Here is a 23978-nt window from a genome sequence, read left to right on the forward strand (position 1 = left end):
TATTTTTGTTGTTATTCAATTCGGCTTCCAAATTGGGGCATACATCAAGCGATGATGTAGCGTTTTGACTTGCCGTTATGTTTGATGAAAGCGCCTTAAGTTTGTCAAGGATATCAATAGTTAGCGTAGAATTTGAGATGTTTTGGCTGGTGGATATGTTCGCTGACAGAGACTTAAGCTCGTCAAGAATATCAATCCTCAGCGTCCGGTTTGACGTCATAGTAATACTAGCCGCTGTGTCCAGAGACAGTTTTTTAAGCTGGCTTATTTCATCATTCATGGTGCGCAGTTCAGCTGATAGCTCTGACGTTACCGTTTCAGCGTGCTATGGACAATATTTTTTGTTATCGTCATTGCTGTATCGAATAGCGAGGTAATGTGATTTTAATGGCAACAACACTTCCAGTCAAACTGCTGTTTTTGTTTATTGCTATCAATACCTGTTTTATTGCAGTAAGCAAAATTTCTAGGCCATCGATCGCTTCGTGAACTATGGTGGGCTTCTCCAGTTGAAACGCGAGCCGGCGCATTACTTCCGTGTTGGCTTGCAGTTGTGTTTCTAGAAGTTGTTGTTGTTCAATAAGCCCTTTGAACTCAATCTTGGCTTGCATCAATTCTTGACATGATTCACAGCACGGTACGAGTTGATGTCCACCCTCTTGTCCTTCTTCCGGATTGATCCCCTTGGAACAGTCACTCCAATACAAGCGGCGTGGAATTTTCTTGGACAACCTATATACGTTCACATAACTGTATCGGCGGAAGTGTCGAAAGTGCAAATTTCGCAACTCATTATGTACACACACGAAAGCTGAATTAATAGAAAACTAAATAAAATATTGCGCGCGGCACCTGGAGCGAATGATAAACGCGTGCGAACTGGACGACGACTTGTTGTTGTCTGTATTGACAACCGCAAAAGCAGCATCCAGCACCCGTAAAACAACTGTAAGCATCATTGGCAAAAAATTAATAGTAATAACTGCAGATTTACACTGGTCACCCGGACGTGCAAGAAGCAGGAAAGAACATCTGATCGCGAGCACCAAGAATTAAATGATCCCCATGACGCAGTAGGCGAGCAGACAAATGATTTTCCGTCGCGAAAGAAAGTCTCCGCGCGCTTAAAAATTTGCGCGCTCAAGATTCAACGGATAATAAATAATACTTAATTTTATTTTTTGCGTATTGTAAACATATGAAAGATCCACTGCTACGTTAAGCTACCACTGAGTCGTGTCAAATAAACGAATTTAAAAAAAATCGTAAATCCCATAGTCTTGAAACTTTGTGGCATTTAAACCTAACGCAAGCATCGTGTCAAATTACCTACCTATCTGAATAAAAAGAATTGCGCTATAATTTTTTGTTGTCAATTTTAATCGCTTGGTTGAAGATATTGCATATGCATGTGCTGCCAGAAAGCTTATGCGACATCATCACTTCGCATTTGATTGTAGCTCTGCCAAATGTTCGTTATGTTATATGAAAAAATCGACCTGCTTCAAAATTCTGTCGAATCACCTTTCTCCTGAAGCTAAACACGATTAGGCCAAATATATGTTTGCAAATTTAAGTTTGCTACTGAAAATTAATTTTGCAAAAAATTTCTCCAAATTATTGGCGAATGCCAAATGCCTGTTCTAAAATTTACTCTTGGGTCAGACTAATGTGTACAAATATTGCGGTCGAATCAGAGTATTTGTAATAGCCAGAATGCTTCCATGTAACATTCTCGCAGGTAGTTAACAAAAACGGCTGCTAAATTCAAAAGTTATATGATCGTGTAACTTTTCACGTACGCTTGAACGACTATATTTATTATATTTATTTTTTAAATAAAAATATATTTTATGTACCTGTATTAAGGATTTATCTCCGCCTGCCATGATGTTAATAGTAGTCAATAGCATCCAACCTGTGCTCGTTTCTTCATTTTCGTTGATTTCCAGGAATTCCACAATATTGTTCGATGCCGCTTCCGTGCTTTGGTTCGAGCCTCTGAAAACATAAATACGCTCTTTAGTCTGTTTTCAGTAGGGCATTGTAAAAAACAAAGACACTTATTTTGCCTTACTCATATAAAAAGGTTATGCAATCACTGTGAAAATCGGACTAGATGGTTGAGTGCCATGTACCATTCGTCTCAGCTCGTCGAGATCCGAAAATGTCTCTGTGTATGTATGTATGTGGAAGCGCGACGTTAGGCATAAAAACGTTAGACATACGTACGTTGGGCATAAGTACGTTAGGGACAATTAATAAATTACGTAATTCTTTCACGGGGGAGTGGAGGTATGACAAATTGTGTCATATGGGCAAGGGGGAGTGAGCTATAACGTTATGTAACATGTTTTTACTGAAGAATTTTTTTTAAGAATTTGTTACGTATTAGGGGAGGGGGATAGAGAAATTTGTGACAATTTGTTACATGGGGGAGGTGAGTCAACTTTGAGCAATTTTTGCGTAACGTAATTTATGAATTATCCCTTAGACATAATGGACGATAATCGGCATAATATACATTAGGCATCATAGACGGTTGGCATAATGTACGTTAGGCATAGTAGACGATACTGCTTTCTTTATTGTAGAGATTTCAACCAAATGCTCGTTTTTTTCGGGTTGGAAAAATAACTACCCCAATAAACATCGTATGATTTATGAGTCGAACGACCTGTTCAGTGTATTATCCAAGCAATAAGTGGAATCGGGGCTAGATCACTAATGACCAATCAAAGTAGTTTTGACCACATTAGCCACCTATGACGGATCTTGATGCCACCGGGGAACTCGCCAAGTTCCTGAGCTAATGTCACACCTATTTCCCAGCAAACTCTTAACCGATTTTTGAAAATTTGATATCAAACGAAAGACATAATACTCCCGCTAATAAAATTTAATCAGTTCAGACTTTTGGTTCCGGAGTTACAGGTTAGTTATTGCGGTCACATAGAAATTTCTCATATAAACCGCTACAATCGTAATACCTCATAGGTTAAAAATCTGTTGAAGTGAACTTTAATTTATTTCGATTCTCAGGCCTAGATCACTGATGGCAATTCCAGAGCTAAAGCCACTTCGGTGATGACTGAACCAATTTTCACTAATCTAGTCTCAAATGGAAGGTATAATATGCAATTCGGTGTTGGACCCCATTTATTCCACCCCCTCTCAACCCTCCCCACCACGCACTCTCACACCCATCCATCTCAAACCAACCTAACATTTGCTTTCTCTTTATCCACCCGGATACCAAAATAAGTTAGGTGGTTCCCGACGCATCGTCCCCCTCTCACTAATTATAAACCTTTCCTTCCCCCCGTCCCGCATTTCAATTTATGACAACATTGAACTCACGCTGATTAAGCTAATTAAATATTATATTTTTGTTTGTATCAAGTGTGTCAGTGTCGACATGTTTGTTATCAGGTTCGTGATAGTCGAGAACTCACGTATGCTTTAGTGTAATAAGAATGTTATAGACATTTCCACAATGTTATATTGAACGTAATCAGTTATTAAATCATAGTTTGGATAAATGAGAAAGGCACAATTGCACCACTAGGAGGATTAAAACAAGTTTTTTTATTAGGGTAGGATTTGCCGTATACAATTGCATACCTTCGTATAACTACAACGAGAGACAGCAAAATGAAAAACACAATATGAGATATTTATTCCTTACAAGTGTAAATTTTTTATATTTTTTCCATGGATGAGTTGAATGCTTTCTTCATTTAAGGCAAAAGGTTACAGGATCGGCTGCGGCGCTTTCTCGAATTTTTAAAACTTTTACGTAAAAGATATCAACAATCCCTCTCGTGTAAAGTTGCGCAAGGAATTAAGCTATTTTTTGGTATAACTAAAATTTTAAAATTTTGATGATTACTCACGGCTAGCATTTTCTAGTTCGAACCAAAATATCTCAGATATTTTATTCAAAAGTACTCCATATTATTGCATAGGATTGTAGCTTTCTTTGTGTAGAATTTTTCTTTCGCTTACATTACATAGCTACGATGCTTCGTTTTTGAGTTATTCATATTTTAGTAAAGTTGATGAAATACCCATATTTGCAGCCGCATTTCTACCAAATGCCGTAAGTCCATTCTAACTTCAGTGAAAACGAATACAAAGCGCACGCGCATGCAAGATGTCGGTTTTGTGCCAGACCGGACTAAGCGATATTACATTGATACAGAGAAAAACGTGTACAAAGATTGAATCTTTGCATTCTTTACGGTATTATTCGCAATGGATTCATTTCATAATTCATGCTAATGATAATATTTTTCAAATCTGGCGCAAATGAAATGTAGCTGAAGAAGAAATTTTTGATTCAATCCTATTATTTTCTCTTCTTTTGAGATTTTGCTACTTAGTCCGGTCTGACTTTACACCGATCATATAGCACAATGGTGAAACAGGTAAGAAATCACAAATGTCGGTTAGCCGCATGCTACCGCATGGTTGCAGCCACGTGTTTCCTCATTGATGATTTCTATAGTTGACTGTTGGTTTGAATATTTCATTCTTTCCGATATGTTATTATAGTTACTAAACTGCCTGGGCGTTCAATAATAAGGGATGCCGTTGATGTGGAGCTTCCATACTGCATTGTCAGTAGCTTTTCGCAAGTTCTTGAGAGGTGAAAATTTGGTTACCCTCCCACTAATGAAGAATAAATAGACGATAAACTGCTTGCCGGGGAAATAAACGCACAATTCAAATATTTATATTTACCAGGCTGCTGATGTCAGCTTGTGAGAATTATAGGTGATTTTTCGTAAATGTTTGGGAGCAAAATTCTTCATTCTATGTTTAAATGAAGAACTTTTCTCCCAAACCTTTACACAAAATCACATTTTGGAGAGCATACTTCAGCATAGTATGCATATGTATCATTAGTCGATTGTTCGATCTAGTAAAAGCTTCTGCTAAATCGAGAGATTTTGAAAATGGCTGTAGTTTTTAAATGTCCGTGTTTGTTTTTGCAGATATACGTTTCCCTACGTTCTTATTGCTGACTTGAACCTTTCGAATAGAAATTCGTTCAGTTTACTCTTCATATAAAATAATGAGGGAGTAGTACACATGTCCTGTCTATAACAAAGGTGATAAGCTGGATTGTTGCAAGTACCAGTCAATCACATTGCTGAATGCCACCTACAAAGTGTTCACCGCTGCCCATAGAGAAAAATGGGGAATTCAGAGCAGGTTTTACTGGGGCATGCATAATAACAAACGAAATATTTTCGATTCGACTAGTCTTTCAAAAATGTTGCAATTACAACGTGCCACCTGTTTATAGATTTCAAAGCCGCATATGATACAATCGATTGAGATCACCTATGGGATCTAATACACGAATATGGGTTTGTAGCTAAACCGACATATTTGATCAAATCGACTATGGATCGAGTGATGTGTTACGTCCGAGTATCGGGGAGACTATCAAGTTCTTTTGAAACTCAGGAAGGACTATCTAATGTTTAATATCTTCGGAAAAAATGCGGTAATAAATGGTAATAAATATGTACACGAGAGCAAGAGGTTCGAAGGAAGAAACATTACACCTTATGCTCATATGCTCGGTTCTAAACCAAGAGGCGTGATATAGGATCATGTCAATCATCATTTCAACACTCTAATAACCAGACCTCGAAAGCGAAATTTCCATCTCGTTACATCTTAGCAGTTTAGAAAATATGGCAAACTACTATTTTTTGGGCTATCTAGACTACTGTATTACTACTACTGCATTTAGATGCAACCAAAGTTGAATTTTCTACGACTAAAAAGTCGGTGCAAGTACTACAAAACACTGAAAATTACAATTATGTGGAAGAATTTAAATCTATCGTGAATAACCATCAATGATATAACCTTAAATTATTTGTATGTGAGCGAAACATTTCTAGAAGACCGTTGATAGTTTCTTATGTAAGGAACAAAAATATCTTCACAATACAATACAGAAAATTTATCTTCACTGGATTTATTATGAAATTAGTATGTATATGAGCGAGACATTTCTAGACTATTGCTGATAGTTTTAACTCAATGAGCTATTATATCTTCATATATAGTTCAGAAATTTTTCTTATTTTCAATTCCGATTTGTTATTTGGCCGAGTCTCATATACCAATCGACTGTGTGTGTTTTTTTTGTTTTTGTTTTTAGAAGATAGCAAAAAACTTCCAAAAAGCCCTGAGGCTGCAGGAAAAAAATATATTAAACTGTAACGTCTCAGGGAGCTGGTTTGTGTTCCCATCCGACTCGCCAAAAACCACTACTCTTGCCTAAAACCTGAATCCTCCCCGGCACTACCTTACGGCATTACTTCGGAGAGGGGGTTTTTATGAGCATAACACCCACTCTAATTCCACTACTTAGCAGTTAGTTCCTTCAGTAGGGTTACAGCACCACTCCTCGACGGTGGTGTGTTCTTCACCATCAACACAGACTGGCAATTTCTACATGGTAGTCGGAAAGCTAGCAGGGGGTCGAAACTTTATGCTCTTCCCCTACGAAGACAATCTGGGCGGCAAACTTCAGAGTGTCTAATTTACCTAGCCCTTCGGCTCCCTTGTGCCACTCTGCACCGAAACTTTCTTCTCGTACCATTCAGCACCACTTACTCGTTCAGCTCCCGTCTTGTTCGCAAACTACTCGGTCCAGTCCCCAACGATGGATCTGGCCTACTCCGAAGGAGAATTCCTAGGCGAGACAGGTTCTCCCGATACCGAGCGGTAGATTTCTCCCGATGCCGATGTTCGTTTCCGTGAGTCAATTAGCTCCCCGCTTTGTTCCGATCTACTCGATGTAGCCCCAGCGATGGACCTAGCCTACTCTACGGACCAGCCAGTAGGTGCTAAGGTCCATCCAGCGATTCCGGGTGGAGCGTAGCTTCCGGTTCACTGGCGCCCCAATGATCCATTGCTAGCTATTCGACGCGGTCTGATCCCCGGCTGTGCATCTACCCTACTCACGAGCTATCCGGTAGGGCGTTAAGGTCGATCCGGCGATTCCGGTTAAGTCTGACGTCCGTATCACTGGCGCCCAGATGACTCGAACCCGGTTCTACGTTGCGTACTACTCAACTGGTCGTAACCACTCTATTGACAGCGTCCCAGGTATGCTCGTCATGGCACATCTCTTCAACGATACTGTCAACTATCACACCCTACGAGAACTTCTCCGAACCTAGACCACGTGTTCCTGTGTCTTTGCACGTTTACACACTCCGGACAAAGGAGTGCCGAAGCATGTCCAAACCGGTGCAAGTACTTCCGGAAGCATACGTGCCCGTACAAAATTTGCATCAAATGTAAGTTCACATCTCCATGTTTCCTATGCACCCAAGCTGTCACATTTGGGATTAGTCCTCAGCCATAGTGATGCATTTTCGGGATCATGCCGGTGATAACGCATACTACCTCCGACGATATTGTTCTGTAACCACTCGTGATTCGTACGGGCATCAGCCGGAATGTCCGGTTCAGCTTTTCACGATTCCGCTTGGTTTTCAGCGCAGCACCCCACTCAGGAACCTCATATCGAAGTATCGATGACGAAACAGTAGATAGCATACGTCTCGTCTCGGTAGCCGACATTTGGCATGATTCTCGTTGTCTTCACCGACTTTTCACAGACGTAGTCGACGTGGTTGTTGAAGCTCAACCGGTCGTCGGTTATCACTCAAAATTCTGCCCTCCAACGTCGATCTGAATCCGCTGAATCGCTTTGACGCTGCTTGTGGTGGGTTATATACAGCTTGACTCCGTACATCCAGCTCTTGGTCGCGTCTATTGTCTCCGTCACCGACAACTCCACTTCTTCAAATGTCTCACCAATCACTGTTAGTTACATGTCGTCCGCGAAACCCACACAGAAAAATCCACACGACTTGTCGTGCTTTCTTCAACGAATTTTATTATAATTCTACACGTGGATTGAAAATTACAGTTTCTTGAAACGGAAAACCAATGCACTTCAATGTATTTTTTACACGCTTATTGCTGTAAAATGAATGACATGTAATATTACACGAACGAAAGTGTAAAATTGTATGCTTTTTGATGCTCTAATTGAGTGCATTGATTTTAACGTAATTTTCAATCAAAGTTTTGATTCAATCTTTGTATGTTTACATTCGTATTGATTTACATGTCGTTTAAATTTCATTATTTTTTGTTTGCGCGATTTTCACTTTCCTGGGTAGCCGAAGAGTTATGACCCCATCGTATACCCGTTCCAAAGAGTTGGACCAAGAATGGAGCCTTGAGGAACGTACGCTGTGAATGACATTGACTTCTGCCCTTCGCTCGTCTCGCACAGCAGCATTCTGCTCTTTAAGTAGCTCTTCAGGATCTAGCATAGATAGTTGGGAACCCTCATTCTGTGCAGCGCTGCAGCAATGACTGTCCAGTTGGCGCTGTTAAAGGCATTCTTAACATCTATCATGACCATAGCCCAGTATCGATATCCTCTTCACTTCTGTTTAGATGCCTTCTCAGCACTCTTAAACATTGTCAGAATTGCATCCACTGTTGACGCTTCTTGCGCAATCCGAGCTGCCTCTTAGTTAGTCCGCGCGGCTTCGGCTGCAGTACCAGCTTCTATACCTTCCAAATTTCGGAGAACCTTTATTTAAACACATCTGCAGCACCATCCTGACAAGTCCGGATATGCCGGGATCGCAGCTTTCAGCGCCACGTTTGGTGTTCTATCCGGACCGGGGAATTTCTTTGATTTTAGACACTTCGATGCTTTGTCGAGCTCATCGTTACTTACCAATCGTCCGTGTGTGCTCCTTCTTCTTCGCCGTACGGTGTTGGTGGCCAGATAGTTGGATCGTGCTTCGGGTAAAAGACCCTCGATAATTATATTCAGCTTACACGGGCATATTTTGGCGGGCGTCGTCGAACCCTTCATTTTCGCCATCACGACTAGGTACGCGTCACCCCAGGGATAAGCGTCTACTTCTCGTCACAGTTCTTTGGGGCAATCTGATTTTTTAAGTTTCTCAGGTTACTCTCCAAACCCCAGGCGTTTAAGTAACCACCAATGCACAGTGGTCCAGATCGCTAATTTAGGAGGAATTTTTACTTTCTGACAAACCTGTATAATTTAGCCGTATCATGTCTTAGGATGAATTTGTGTACTTTAGAAGATGCTTCTTTTTATTGGAATAGTTATTAGGGTGGTTCTAATTTATCTAAAATACGAAAATAAACTTTTTACTGATGAAAGATAGAGCTCCACAGTCTTCCACAAAGTTGTAAAGTAACTTATTTTGAATAAATTTGTTGAACATATTAAAGCTCTATCTCTTTTAGTTTTTGTTATACAAGAAATTTAAAAAAAAAGATTAGAGTGTTCCTGAAAAAAACGTTTTTTTAGTATAACTTTCGTATCTTTTACTTTTTGTTAACACAACCTTTGGACAGCTTATTGAAAACTTCAAGCCGAGTATTTTTCTCCAAGACACCGAAAGTCTAACTTTTTTCTTTAAAAAGTTATGGACACTTTTCGTTAAAAAAATAGCCTATTTCAAGGCTCAATATCGCTGATGCGGGCACCTAAAATTGAATTCTGTTTCCACCACATGAAAGACCATACTTATTGGTATATTTGAGCAAAAATTGGCGAATACGATATTTTTTTAAAATTTGCAATTTAGATTTAAAGTTTGTAGTTTTGCAGGTTCAACGCATTAAAGCATTTACACACATATCGTTGTATTATGAAAAAAGCCACTTTCAAATATCATTCTCTCATCGCAGCAAGCTTTGCATAAGTGAAACGACTGTCAAAAAAGGTTTCTGATTTTATTCGTTTTAAATAAAACTAGTAAATATGGATATTAGTCGAAAAGAGTTGGCGAATTTGCTTATTGCTGGTAAAAAGACAGATGAACTGCTTAAGTTCATTACAAGTAGTAATCCAAATGTAAAATTGAGACTTGTTAATGTTCGAAAGAAATTTTATATTTTGTTAAAACAACCTTTGAACAGCTTTTAGAAAACTTCAATCCACGTTTTTTCATAACTCTGAAAGTCTAACTTTATACTTTCAAAAGTTATGGAAACTTTTCGCTCATAAATAGCCCTTTTTCAAATGTCATTATCTCTGATTGGGGCAAATAAATGTAAGTTCGGATTGAACCTTAGAAAAGAACATACTTTTAGGTATATTTGAGCAAAAATTGGAAAATATTATTTTTTTTAAGCATGTAATTTTAAATTTACTAACCAAAGTTTTAAATTTTATCGCATAGCGACATAAAAGAAATTGCCTAAAGCCTTTGTATTTCCTTTTCTGTTTTGCTTACATATCAACAATACAGAATGTGTTCATTAAAAATAATTTGGCTATGACAACAATTTATGATTTATATAAGGAGAATTTATTCAATGCCAATTAATTCAAAAGTAGATGCATTGCATTTTCAGGTATATCCAGCGGTGCTCGTTGAATTCGACGTTTACATTTAAGAGAAATTATAGGATCTGATGAAACAAGAAGTCTCTTGAAAACGTCATCAAGATTGACGAGTCGATCGAATTTGCGTGCGTGGAATTCTCGGAATCTGCGAATACTTTTATTCCTGGTTTCTTGAACTTCTTCACTGCACATACCTACTGGCAGCATGTTATGTTGAATAATGCTTCCTCCATGGACCAGGAGTTTATGCACGGTTGGTGAGAGAGCGTACCAACCATACAGGCGTACATAAAGCAATCGTGTATCTTCGGCGTAACTCCGGTAAGCATCCGCGTTAATTCCCAATTTGCTGTTGATGATTGTTAATAGCACATACATACGTTCTAGCAACAGCTCAAACCGAATTTGCGTGCGCTTACTCCGAATCCACAACCTTCTAAATTCCAACATGAAGGTTTTTATTTTCTTCCGAGCACTAACAAGTCTCAATTTTACATTTGGATTACTACTTGTAATGAACTTAAGCAGTTCATCTGTCTTTTTACCAGAAATAAGCAAATTCGCCAACTCTCTTCGACTAATATCCATATTTACTAGTTTTATTTAAAACGAATAAAATCAGAAACCTTTTTTGACAGTCGTTTCACTTATGCAAAGCTTGCTGCGATGAGAGAATGATATTTGAAAGTGGCTTTTTTCATAATACAACGATATGTGTGTAAATGCTTTAATGCGTTGAACCTGCAAAACTACAAACTTTAAATCTAAATTGCAAATTTTAAAAAAATATCGTATTCGCCAATTTTTGCTCAAATATACTAATAAGTATGGTCTTTCATGTGGTGGAAACAGAATTCAATTTTAGGTGCCCGCATCAGCGATATTGAGCCTTGAAATAGGCCATTTTTTTAACGAAAAGTGTCCATAACTTTTTAAAGAAAAAAGTTAGACCTTCGGTGTCTTGGAGAAAAATACTCGGCTTGAAGTTTTCAATAAGCTGTTCAAAGGTTGTGTTAACAAAAAGTAAAAGATACGAAAGTTATACTAAAAAAACGTTTTTTCAGGAACACCCTAATCTTTTTTTTTTAATTTCTTGTATAACAAAAACTAAAAGAGATAGAGCTTTAATATATTCAACAAATTTATTCAAAATAAGTTACTTTACAACTTTGTGGAAGACTGTGGAGCTCTATCTTTCATCAGTAAAAAGTTTATTATCGTATTTTAGATAAATTAGAACCACCCTAATAACTATTCCAATAAAAAGAAGCATCTTCTAAAGTACACAAATTCATCCTAAGACATGATACGGCTAAATTATACAGGTTTGTCAGAAAGTAAAAATTCCTCCTAAATTAGCGATCTGGACCACTGTGCAATGACTACCGGCTTCCGACCGATCAACTACTCGGTTAACTGCTCCAGCATTAGGCTGAACTGCTTTACTGTCCACCTTGGAGGAGCGTAATAGCTACACACGAAGACGCCATTGATTTTGGCGATCACGAAACCTTCATATGAGCGTTCTACCACTTCTTGAATGGGGAATCTGCCCATAACTTTTATCACAGCCGTTCAATCGATATGAGAGTTCCTAAAATCGATTTTCCAGCGCGAGAACGCCCCACAGTGGCTGGAGGCTGGCCAAAACCTCAAAAATTTATTTTTGAAATATTGATATTTTATATTTTTTCTAGATTTCTCATATATTGAATGACGTATATTCAAAATTTTATGATCATTGGATAAGAACACGATTTTTAACATGAGTTTAAACGTAGCAAAGTCTGGACTTTTTATTGATTTTCATTTCCGAAACCACCATTGCTCTGTTCACTTCAAATGCATGTTGCTCTTTTGATTTTCGTCCGATTTTAGCACAACTAGTTTCATTGTGTAGAGGAACGAAAGAACTTGATTAGTGAATAAAATACATTTAGTAAATTTGCTTGGAACTATGACTTTTTAGTTTAAATATGTTTGAGGTGGTCAGATCAAAAATACTTTTTTCACTAATGTATTCTGTACAAATTTCGGAATCATTTCGGAACGGTCCCATAGTATACATTCTATGGGGAATAACCTCTACTTTTCGAATATCATGGTCTCGTTCTGCGCCTAGGTGCGCAAAAAGTTTTAAGGAGATTTTGAAGCTTTGTTGCTGATATGGAGGCGCATGGTGTTTTGTTTAAAATTGTTAGACAATCTACAGTAAACCAATATATTACACAATGGATTTAAAGTAGTATTCTTCATTTTTTATGATATTGCTGACATTGGTGAACAGTAACGGAAAATCTATCATGAAAACGGGATCATAGTTATAAGAAAGGTTCAATGACACTGTATGGAAAAATACATTTAATATTTTACGACTTTTGACATCAAAAATGAGCTCAGCACCTCAAAATTAGCTTAAATTGTGATTTTCAGCCAAATTAGGTAACATTTGAGGTTTTGTCCGACTTTTGTTTGAAGACCCGCCACTGTGCGCCCTCCAGCACTACGAGACTCATCGTATTGGCCGAGTGCATGCAACCCAAGGCAATGCGCAAGCAACGATACTGGATTATCTCCAGTTCGATGAAGTGTATGTTCGAGGGTACTTTTTAAGGTTTTAAATGTGTATTCTGCTAAAAATTCGCTACACCAATTTTTTTGAAAATGAATTTTCATATATTGTGCACATTCGTTAATGTTGAATTTTCGAACCACGAACTAAGTACCAAAATTTTGAGGCAGAAATAAAAATAAAAAAACAACATCAAATATGAATTCAGTGCGACAAAATTACCCCAATGTGAAGTTTTCATCAAATTCGGGCCACTTTTGAGGTTTTGTCCGGCTTTTGTATGGAAGATGATCACTGTGCGACGGGGTGGTCTCTGTTACAGCGCCCAAGGCATTTGGGGGTGTTTCTGTTTCCGCTCTGCCTCGAACATACACTTCATCAAACTGGAGAGAATCCAGTATCGTTGCTTGCACATTGTCGGCGTAGCCAGAAATTTGGTTTGGAGGGGGTTTTGACGAAAATCTTAGATTTTTCAAAAAATGTTGGCGGGTCTATTGATGACATTTAATCTGTAGGCCGCGATCGACTGGGTACTACCGTGTTCTGCAGTAATAGCGAAATAGGATGGTGTGAGCGGGCATGGGTGCTATAACCCTACTGTAGGTAGAATTAAATACCTGTCGCATGTGTCAGTTATGTTGGGTTGCGGACTACGAGACAGGTTAGGTCAAGTTCAACGAGTGGTCCAAAATACCACTTTACTAACAATCAAGCAGAAAAGGATGAGCTGAAAATTCGCAACTTCGAAACCGTAGCATTGGAAGAGCTTTGATGGACGGGGCAGAATGTGTGGAAATGCGGGGATTGAGCGACGGCATAAGAGCTGGGCAAAATGCGCCAACGCGTATCAAGTGGCAGGCGATCAGCGAAAGGATTTGTGTAGTGTGGATCAAATCCACAGCATTATCAATGTGCACTGACCTCACGAAGCCGAGAAAGATGCATTTTATGCGCAGCTGGAGCATGTCTATGATAGCTATGATGTCATCGGTGACATAAACATCCTGATAGGCCGGGGCATTGTATAAACCGGTTATCGCATAGGATAGTCTGTAAACCTTATAAACAATGTGCAGAAATTCTCATGATTGATAAGTATATTATGACGAACACCTAAATAGCGAAGCAGTAGACGACAAGAGTATTGCAAGAATCAGCGCGCAGTCGACGACAGATTCCGGATCTACCTATGATTCATGAAAAAATAGGACGGTTGGACCGCTGGCAATGATCAACTGTCATATAAGCAACTCAAACACATAGTAGAGGAATTAGCTAGAGCACTCCACTGGGTGCTTTTGAAGATCTGGAAGGAGGAGATTTTACCGAAGTATAGGATGTAGGAAGTAGTATGTCCCATCTATAACAATGGTGTTAAGTAGGATTTTTGCAACTAATTACCGATTAATAGCATTACTGAACTGCCCTTGCATGCAAAGGTGACGTAAATGCCATCGAGTATATTTATCAGGAAATCAATTTTCAAATCTTGCATGGTGCGGGTAAAAGCTTGCTTTCGCCACTTTGCTTTTCGTATTTCAACAAGTTATTTTTGAAGTAGAATACTTCTAACGTTTCAATATGGGGTCCCGTTTCAAAAATTTCAGTTGAGAAATTTTCCCAGATTTGAAATGCGAATATTTTCCGTTCTACTGGACGAAATCGCAATATTTTTGCACTATCTGATCGGAAATTTGTGCACGTATTTCGTATTAAATTTCGGAATTACTGCGACTACTATAAATAAACCAAAACAAGGATTTTCAGAAAACAGCGAGGAAAATGCGCAATTTGCCAGCATATCCCTATATCCCACGCAGAGCCGTCAAAAAGGAGCATGTAAGCGTTTCATTACATACGGGAATGTTATATATACAGGTCACGCGAGCTTGTTTTGTATCAGTGGGTGCTCGCTTACCACACGAGCAACATGCTCGTCCGGATGGTACAATGAGCGGTATCATGTTTGCGTTCCCGTACCAAGCGTCATCGCAAGGTTCTTCGTGATAAAATGCAGGGAATCACCAAATCCGCCATTCGGCGTCTGGCTCGTCGTGGTGGTGTAAAATGCATCTTCGATTTAATCTACGAATGATGATGGTATGCAAGAAAATGTCATCCGAGATGCCGTGACCTACACTGAACACGCCAAGCGCAAAACGGCAATGAATGTCGTCTATACTCTGAAGCGGCAGGGACGCACTTTGTATGGATTTGGAAGTTGAAAAGGTAGAACTCACTTGTATCATTATAAAAAAGGCCCTTTTCAGGGCCACCAAAATCATTTCAAAGAATAAGTTTGCATTTTCTGTTTCATGGACTGTTTCTCCCTGGAGAGCAATTTATGTTAAACCCTAAATTATGATTTATTTCAGTACGCAAATTACAAATATGGTCAGAAACAAACTGGTGTGAAGTGGAAAACATTTTTACTAGGCGCATTCAAAAAAGGTTTCAATTCTCAAACATTTTACCAAGGTGCCGTATTACATTACTCTCTTTACCCTGAGTGTTCGATAATCTCCGTAGTGGAAACACAATTTCAATTTTGTTCTTTATCAAAAATATGTGGTCGGCCAACAAAGGTGTGGAGCTACGAAGAACACATATTGAGGACAACACAAAAAAGGACGAGCTTACATTGTGCTGTAGTCAGGTATAAAAACTCAGCATGCTGTTGCTCACGCTCAGTTCGTTTCCAGCATCAGCATACAGCAGTTCGTTTGCAGCATCGCCCGCAAAATTCAAACCGCCGTCCGTTTGCTGCTGTCAGAAGAGATGGCCAAGCACGCCGTCTTCGATGAAACCAAAACTGTTACCATATACACCAGCACCAAGTAAATTTCGAACACTGCCCAAACAAAAGGCCCTTTTCAAGGCCATCAATGAAATTGAAGTTTTGTTATTACAAGCATCAGCTTGTCAAGAGCGTTGGATGGTAAGTGAGCCACTTGTGAACAATACCGTCGCTTTCACGAGAATGGCACAAAATCAAAAGTTATTTGTGATTTATAGACAGTTTAGTGTAATGATTCAATTTACACAAATCGAACGTTTTCTAACGTTTCGATATAGGTGCTCCGTTTCAAAATTTTCGGCCAGAATGCTGCCTGTTTTTTCAAACGTGAAAATCTGCTGTTGCATTGAATGAAAACCTTCGATTTTTGCGCTGATTGGAAATAGTTGTGACTAATTCTGTAGAATGTACAATTACTGAAAATAACGGATTTTGTGAAAGCAGTGGTTGGTCCATACAATTCGATTCTAAGCGAGCCAGACTAGTTTTCGTTGGAAGGTCCACCTCTGACAATAGAAATAAACTATTTTATTTTGAATTCAACTACAACTTCCTTGAAAACAGCACAGCTAAAAAACTTTTGGGAAAAACGCGCAGACCTAAATTTTCCACTATAATGGAAACTGCCTGTGCCCCGCCGCACAGCATCATCAAGATTGATAGTAATTCAAGCCGGGAGGAAAGAGGTTGTAAGGCAATGGAAAACGAAAATTTCATTTATATCTTACTGGAATATAATTGGCTGGTCCTGAAAAGAACTTGTTGGTTTGTGGTTTATTTTGGGTCACAATTTAGGCCTGCTCGATTGCTGATAGCTGTGAATTTCTCGCAGGGCGACAGTTTCTGTTCAGTAGTGATGAGGCTTCCTAACGCCAACCGTGACTGGGGTACTTTTACACGACCTTCATTGCTTACTGCTTGCGGGGAGGCTTTCCTCTGGTGGACTTACGAGCGGTTTGTTTGGTACGGGCCATTTATCAACAAAGAATCGAATTGAAGTTTTGTTATTACAAGCATCCGAAAGTAGCTTGCCAAGAGCGTTCGATGGCAAGTGAGCTACTTGTGAACAATATCGTCGATTTCACGTATTTCACAAAAGAAAAAGTTATCATTTGTTTGTTTGTTTACAGTTTCGTGTTTACTAGGTGCATTCAAAAAAGGTTTCATTTCTCAAACATTTTACCAAGGTACCGTATTACATTACTCTTTTTACCCTGAGTGTTCGATAACCTCCGTATTGAAAACACAATTTCAATTTAGTTCTTTATCAAAAATATGTGGTCGACCAACGAAGGGGTGGAGCTACGAAAAACACATATTGAGGACAACACAAAAAAGGACGAGCTTACATTGTGCTGTAGTCAGGTATAAAAACTCAGCATGCTGTTGTTCACGATCAGTTCGTTTGCAGCATCAGCATGCAGCAGTTCGTTTGCAGCATCGCCCGCAAAATTCAAACCGTCGTCCGTTTGCTGCTGCTAGAAGAGTTGGCCAATCACGCCGTCTTCGATGGCACCAAAACTATTACCATATACACCAGCTCCAAGTAAATTCCGAACACTGCCCAAACAAAAGGTCCTTTTCAGGGCCATCAATTTATCGACAAAGAATGAAATTGAAATTTTGTTATTACAAGCATCAGAAAGTGGCTTGCCAAGGGCGTTGGATGGTAAGTGAGCCTGTGAACAATACCGTCGCTTTCAAGTAGAATGGCACAAAATAAAAAAGTTATTTGTGTGATTTGTAGACAGGTTAGTGTAATGATTCAATTTACAAAAATCGAACGTTTTCTAACGTTTCGATATAGGTGCTCCGTTTCGGCCAGAATGTTTTTCTAAAAGTGAAAATCTGCTATTGTACTGAATGAAAATCTTCGATTTTTGCGCTGATTGGAAATAGTTGTGACTAGTTGTGTAGAATGTTCAATTACTGAAAATAACAGATTTTGTGAAAGCAGTGGTTGGTCCATACAATTCGATTCAGAGCGAGCCAGACTAGTTTTCGTTGGAAGGTCCATCTCTGACAATAGAAATAAACTATTTTATTTTGAATTCAACTACAACTTCCTTGAAAACGCACAGCTAAAAAACTTTTGGGAAAAACGCGCAAACCTAAATTTTCCACTATAATAAAAACTAGTGCCCCCGCCGCACAGCATCATCAAGATTGATAGTTATTCAAGCCGGGTGGAAAGGGGGAGGGAGGTTGTAAGGCAATGGAAAATTTCATTTATAATAATAATACTTTATAATTGGCTGGTCCTGAAAAGAACTTGTTGGTTTGTGGTTTATTTTGGGTCACAATTTAGGCCCGCTCGATTTCTGATAGCTGTGAATTTTTCGCAGGGCGACTGTTTCTGTTCGGTAGCGATGAGGCTTCTTAACGCCAACCGTGACTGGGGCACTTTTACACGGCCTTCGTTGCCAACCAGCCCCCTGTCAAGGACGACGTCTCTGTACAGCCAGCATCACTGCCATGAAAGGCAAAACATTGATTTTGAACCGAATGATTAGAAGCTGTATTTAGTTACAAAATGTCAATTAAATTAAATTATTAAATCATCCCACAAGATGCAAAACGTCGTGTGGAATGCTTGAATATCGAGCATAGTGCCGAACATAATTCTTTGTTTGGGGCTTTATAGCTATAACACCCCATATATGTCGGTCGCTGTCAAACTCCATATGATGGTATAGGGTTGCCAGGGGGCTGTTGCCAACTGCTTGCGGGGAGCCTTTCCTCCGGTGGACTTACGAGCGGTTTGTTTGGTACAGGCCATGTAGCGAAAAATGCTGATCTGCTACTTCTCTGATGCTGGTAGTAGGACGACGGTCAAACGCTCGTTTGCGTGCCTTCATTCATAAAAGTTCAACAATATTTTCAAAGAATGTTGCAAATTGTCAACTTGATAATTCCAAAAATACTCCAAATCAACTATGAATGTGCTAAAGTCGACAAAGTCGCATAGAAATTGCTTATTCTAGAGCAGAATTTACCGGTCTAAAGTGTATTCTACTTCACTCCGGTTATGTCTCTGACATTACCCACCCATCTTTTTTTTTTTAAATCGTTTGCACTGAAAGATGCACCTTTGCATACTAGAATAGTAAACGTCATCTACAAGGTGTTCTCCCACATTCTTTGTTGCCGCCTATCTTCAACCAAGCTATTTGCAATAACACTCTTGAAAACTTTGCTGAAGATACTAAGTCTCGAACTAAATTTGCTGAATACTAAACCTCCAAAGGCTGATAGTTTCCAAATTACGGAATCTTGGCGCCATTCAATTCGATACCCAAATGTACACCATAAATAGCGAAAAACGTGAAAAATTTCAATTTTTTTATTACTAATCTTAGCTAGTGGCACTTTATATAAGTGATAACCCAAAAAAAAATCAAATGCACATAAAAACCGATTCTGACCTGTTAGAGACAAGCGTAAAACGCCATTTTTCATCAGTTTCTATGTAGGCGTTTTCATTGAGCTATTTTGCTTGATATTTACATGATTTATCAACTATAGGTTCCTCACTAAAATATTAGTTACAAGATCCCATTCTCACAACTTACAAAAAGTCCCCATAACGTTTAAAACATAAGGTTCTCAACGTAGTGAACAGATAATATACTTCCAAAATTATTATTTGAATATTTAATAAACTAGTCAGCATCAAACTTTTTTTTCTTCAATTCAAATATTTTGGTTTGGAGGGAGCTTTAACCCCCAAAACCCCCTTGGCTACGCCACTGTGCCTTGGGTTGCATGCACTCGACCAATACGATGAGTCTCGTAGTGCTGGAGGGCGTTCTCTCGCTGGAAAATCGATTTTGGGAACTCTCATATTGATTGCTCATCCGATGCGACATTCTGAACTCGTTGGTGATTGGAAACTTCAAGAGGCTCGTTGAGCTTAATTCTCAAACCCGATTTATGTCCTTGTACTTCGACTACATGGAACAGCGCATCAATCCTTCTTCGTATAATCCCAACCGCATCCGTCTCCCTAATATTTCTGATTCTACTGTATTCTTCGACACATCCACGAAGGATCGTGGAATCCCGGACCATATACGCCCGTAAGTGATTCCCAATATATTTTATAATAAATTCCGAGTCGACTGTTACAAAATGTACACTGACGGATCAAATCTCGATGGGTCCACTGGCTTCGGTATCTTCAATAATACTATCACTGCTTCATTCAAGCTCAATGATCCCGCTTTAGTTTACGTCGCAGAGTTAGCTGCAATTCAGTACACCCTTGGGATCATCGACACTCTGCCCACAGATCACTACTTCATTTCGGAAAGCCTCAGCTTTGTCGAGGCTCTTCGTGCGATGAAGCCCAAAAAACAATTCTCGTATTTTCTGGGGAAGATACGGGAGTCCTTGTATACGTTATCTAAAAAATCTTACCAGATTACCTTTGTTTGGGTCCCATCTCATTGCTCTATCCCGGGCAATGGAAAGGCCGACTCTTTAGTAAAGGGGGGCATTAGATGTAGGGTTCGCAGTACCGACCCTTTGTAGCGAGAACCGGTACTACGGTACTGAAGCCCTCAGTACCGGTAGTACCGGTAAAGTACCGGTACTCGAATATTTTTTTAAAAAATTCGAAAAAAGCTTCAAACTGAAATTAAATGCTCAAACTGATGAACTTATTCTCAGATGATTGATTTGTGCTGATCAAAAAAACATGTTTATTGTTTTTAATTGCTTCGGAATGGCAAGACTTATTTCACAGAAGATATTTTTCTTATAGGGCACCTTCTTTTATTTCGAAATCTAGGCCACTTTGAAATCAATAACTGCTAAGTGGTGTGACTTTTGTCGATTTAAACAGAAGGTAAATGTATGAAACCCTATTTACAACAGTAAATCAAAGCGAGAATGGCAGTAAATCCGAGCAGGTTAATCGCATATCCTCTCTTGCTTTTCTGAAAATTGGTTCCGACCTTTATGTCATTTGCCCACTATTCTCTAATGCATATCAAGGCTCCTTGCTTTCCTGTAAACTATGGAGTTTTGCTGAATTTTCCGATCACCAATAATTACAAATCGCCCCATTTGAAGCAGTTCACCAAGTCTAAGCGCTGTTCGTTCTTTTATAGATAAAGGTTTAAGAGCAAACCAAATACAGACATTACTTAGACCATAGTCTTATTACGCGCCACCCAGTGTCTGTCGCTAATAAAACTTTAACTTCTAGAATTATTATGATGATGGCCCCACCTCATTCCCACACAAAGGTGTTATCTCAACGATTTATCTAGAAGGCAAATTAATATAATTAAACGTTATCTTGCAGACCGATATTTTGAAACAGATCCCCCTGCAGAGTTAACATATTTGTCATGAAAAATTGTATAGTACCGAAAATACCGGTACTGGCTTTTGTTCAGTACCGGTATTACGGTACCAAAAATGGGTCGGTATTCCCGGGATTTTCGGTACCGGTATTACCGGTACCACAACCCTATGTTCAATACAATGCTGTAAATGTATATTACCTATTCAGTACAAGTCGCACATACATACAATGGATCGACAGCCAAGATCTTGAGATACGATGTGTCGACACTGAAACATCGCTTGAAACTAGCGGCGGATCAAGGAGGAAGATCCGAGGGGTCTGGATCCTGCCTAAAATTTTCAACTTGTTAAGAAATTTTAAACTAGTTTTAATTTTAAAGTAGCAACCCCTCATTGCATACTCCTACCTAAGCCTATATAGGTACAAAAAATTTAGGCCGGGATTAGGTTGACGATTTTTATAGTGATTGCATAACATTTTTATATGAAAAAGGCAAAAACAGTTATTTAATTTTGTTATTGAAATTTACGTTGTTTCGTTTATTTCCTAAATCTAGAAACTGGTTTCTCAAAAAAATGGCACAAAGGAGAAGCGCGGACTGTCCAAGATGCAGCTCGGATTGCGGCAAAGAGCATCGACAGTGGATGCAATTCAGACAGTGCTCAAGAGTTTTGAGAAGGTATCTAAACCGAAGTGAAGAGGAGAGTAGTAGTCACGATAGATGTTAAGAATGCATTTACCAGCGCCAGCTGGGAAGCTATCGCTGCAGCGCTGCACAGAATGAGGGTTTCCGACTATCTACGCCAGATCATGAAGAGCTACTTCTAGAGCAGAGAGCTGCTATAAGAGACTAGCGAAGTGCAGAAGTCAATGCGAGTCACAGTGGGCGTTCCTCAAGGCTCCATTCTTGGTCCAACTCTTTGGAACGCGATGTACGATGGGGTCATAATTTTGCGGCTGCCCAGGAAAGTGAAAATCTTGGATTTCGCGGACGACATGTAACTAACGGTGATGGGTGAGACACTTGAAGAAGTGGAGTTGTCGGTGACGGAGACAATAGACGCGATCGAGAGCTGAATGAACGGGATCAAGCTGCAAATAACTTACCACAAGTTGTTGGTCAGTAACTGCAAAGCGGTACAGCGGATGCAGATCACCGTTGAGGGCACGTGATTGTATCGAAGCGTGCACTGCACTGTGGTCCCAAAGAGCAAAACAGCGTTTTTTAGATTGCATCAAAACTGTTGACTTTAGCAATGTGGTGTCTTCGAGAAAAAACTCCCCTTCTTTCTGTCTTATCGGATTGATGATTAATCTCCCTAGTAGTGAGTTACAAATTTTTTTTCTGCAATAATTCAGATAGACAAACACTTACTTCAGTAAACTAGTGGAGAACTCACTGCAAACATTTTACCTGAAGACTTAAACTCTCTAGCTTTTATGCTTTTTGAAATATAGGGGATTATTTGTGAAAGGCCCCTTAAAAGCAGTTTTTTTCATCATAAGTTTTCTTCTAGATTTTTTCCACTATATAAATGTTCTAGAGCATTGTTTAGACTAACGTTTCTTGATTGAAAATAGCTCTTTTTCCAACACCGATAACTTTTAAACGGGCAAACTTCTCGGTAAACAAATTAAAGTGCAAGAAAAGCACAACCAATGCTGGGAATACCAGATCTCCCCAAGGCGACCCTCTATGGAAATACTCGAGTTGAAGTTTGTCTCATTCCGTCATCAAATGCATGTTCCCCTATTTTCCATTTTGTTGCACTTGCGCCATTGTTATGAAGTAGGCGCAACGGAATTGTCAGTTTCTAATGTCAGATGTATGTATTAAGTTGTTAAACAACTGTAACTTTCGATTTACTTAAGACGTGCCAACAAAAGTAAGAAAGGCTAATTATTGCGACTTTAACCCTTCATTTCAGAAATAATAGTAATATATAGTAATGTAATTGATGACGGAATGAGACAAACTTCAACTCGAGTATTTCCATAGAGGGCCACCTTGGGGAGATCTGGTTTTTCCAACATTGGTTGTGCTTTTCTTACAATTTTAATTTGTTTATCGAGTGGTTTGCTCGTTGTTGCCCGCTTAAAAGTTATCCGCATTGGAAAAAGAGCTGTTTTCAATCAAGAAACGTGAATATCTCCTCACATACTAGCGATATCAAGTTTCCGTCTTTGGCAAAGTAATGCAGTTTAACAGTATAAACAATGTTCTAGAACATTTATATAGTGGAAAAAATCTAGAAGAAAACTTATGATTCAAAAACTGCTTTTAAGGGGCCTTTCACAAATAATGTCCTATATCTCAAAAAGCATAAAAGCTAGAGAGTTGAAGTCTTCAGGTAAAATGTTTGCAATGAGTGTCTCCACTAGTTTGCTGAAGTAAGTGTTTATCTATCTGAATTATTGAAGAAAATAAATTTCGTAACTCACTACTAGGGGGATTAATCATCAATTCGATAAGACATAAAGAAGAGGAGCTCCATTCCAAGAAACTTTCTCATTACTATAGTCAACAGTTTTGATGCAATCTAAAAGCCCCTTTTTTGCTTTTTGGGACCACTGTGCACTGTGGCAATTTGGTGTGATAACCGTCGACTGATTGAGTTTCAACAACCACGTCGACTACGCTTGCGAAAATTCGGCGAGGGCAACAAAAGCAATAGCGAGAATCATGCCAAACTTCGGCTGTCCGAAAGCAGCACAGGACGTCTGCTATCTACCGTTTCGTCATCGATACTTCGATATGAGGTTTTTGCCTGGGGTGCTGCGCTGAAAACCAAGCGGAATCGTGAAAAGATGAACCGGACATTCCGGCTGATGCCCGTAC

The 23978-nt window shown here is 39.1% G+C and overlaps 1 protein-coding gene across 1 annotated transcript in view; it reads right to left on the bottom strand.

The window, feature by feature from the left end:
• The window catches only part of LOC131687480 (WD repeat and FYVE domain-containing protein 3), a 1208520-nt gene that overhangs the window by 1049255 nt on the left and 135287 nt on the right, over positions 1 to 23978 (bottom strand). The window contains exon 2 of the mRNA XM_058971572.1: positions 1860 to 2001. Within this exon, the coding sequence (XP_058827555.1) occupies positions 1860 to 2001 (142 nt within the window). The remainder of the gene's footprint in view (positions 1 to 1859; positions 2002 to 23978) is intronic.

This window comes from Topomyia yanbarensis, chromosome 3 (genome assembly GCF_030247195.1).
Source record: "Topomyia yanbarensis strain Yona2022 chromosome 3, ASM3024719v1, whole genome shotgun sequence".
Classification (NCBI taxonomy): Eukaryota; Metazoa; Arthropoda; class Insecta; order Diptera; family Culicidae; genus Topomyia; species Topomyia yanbarensis.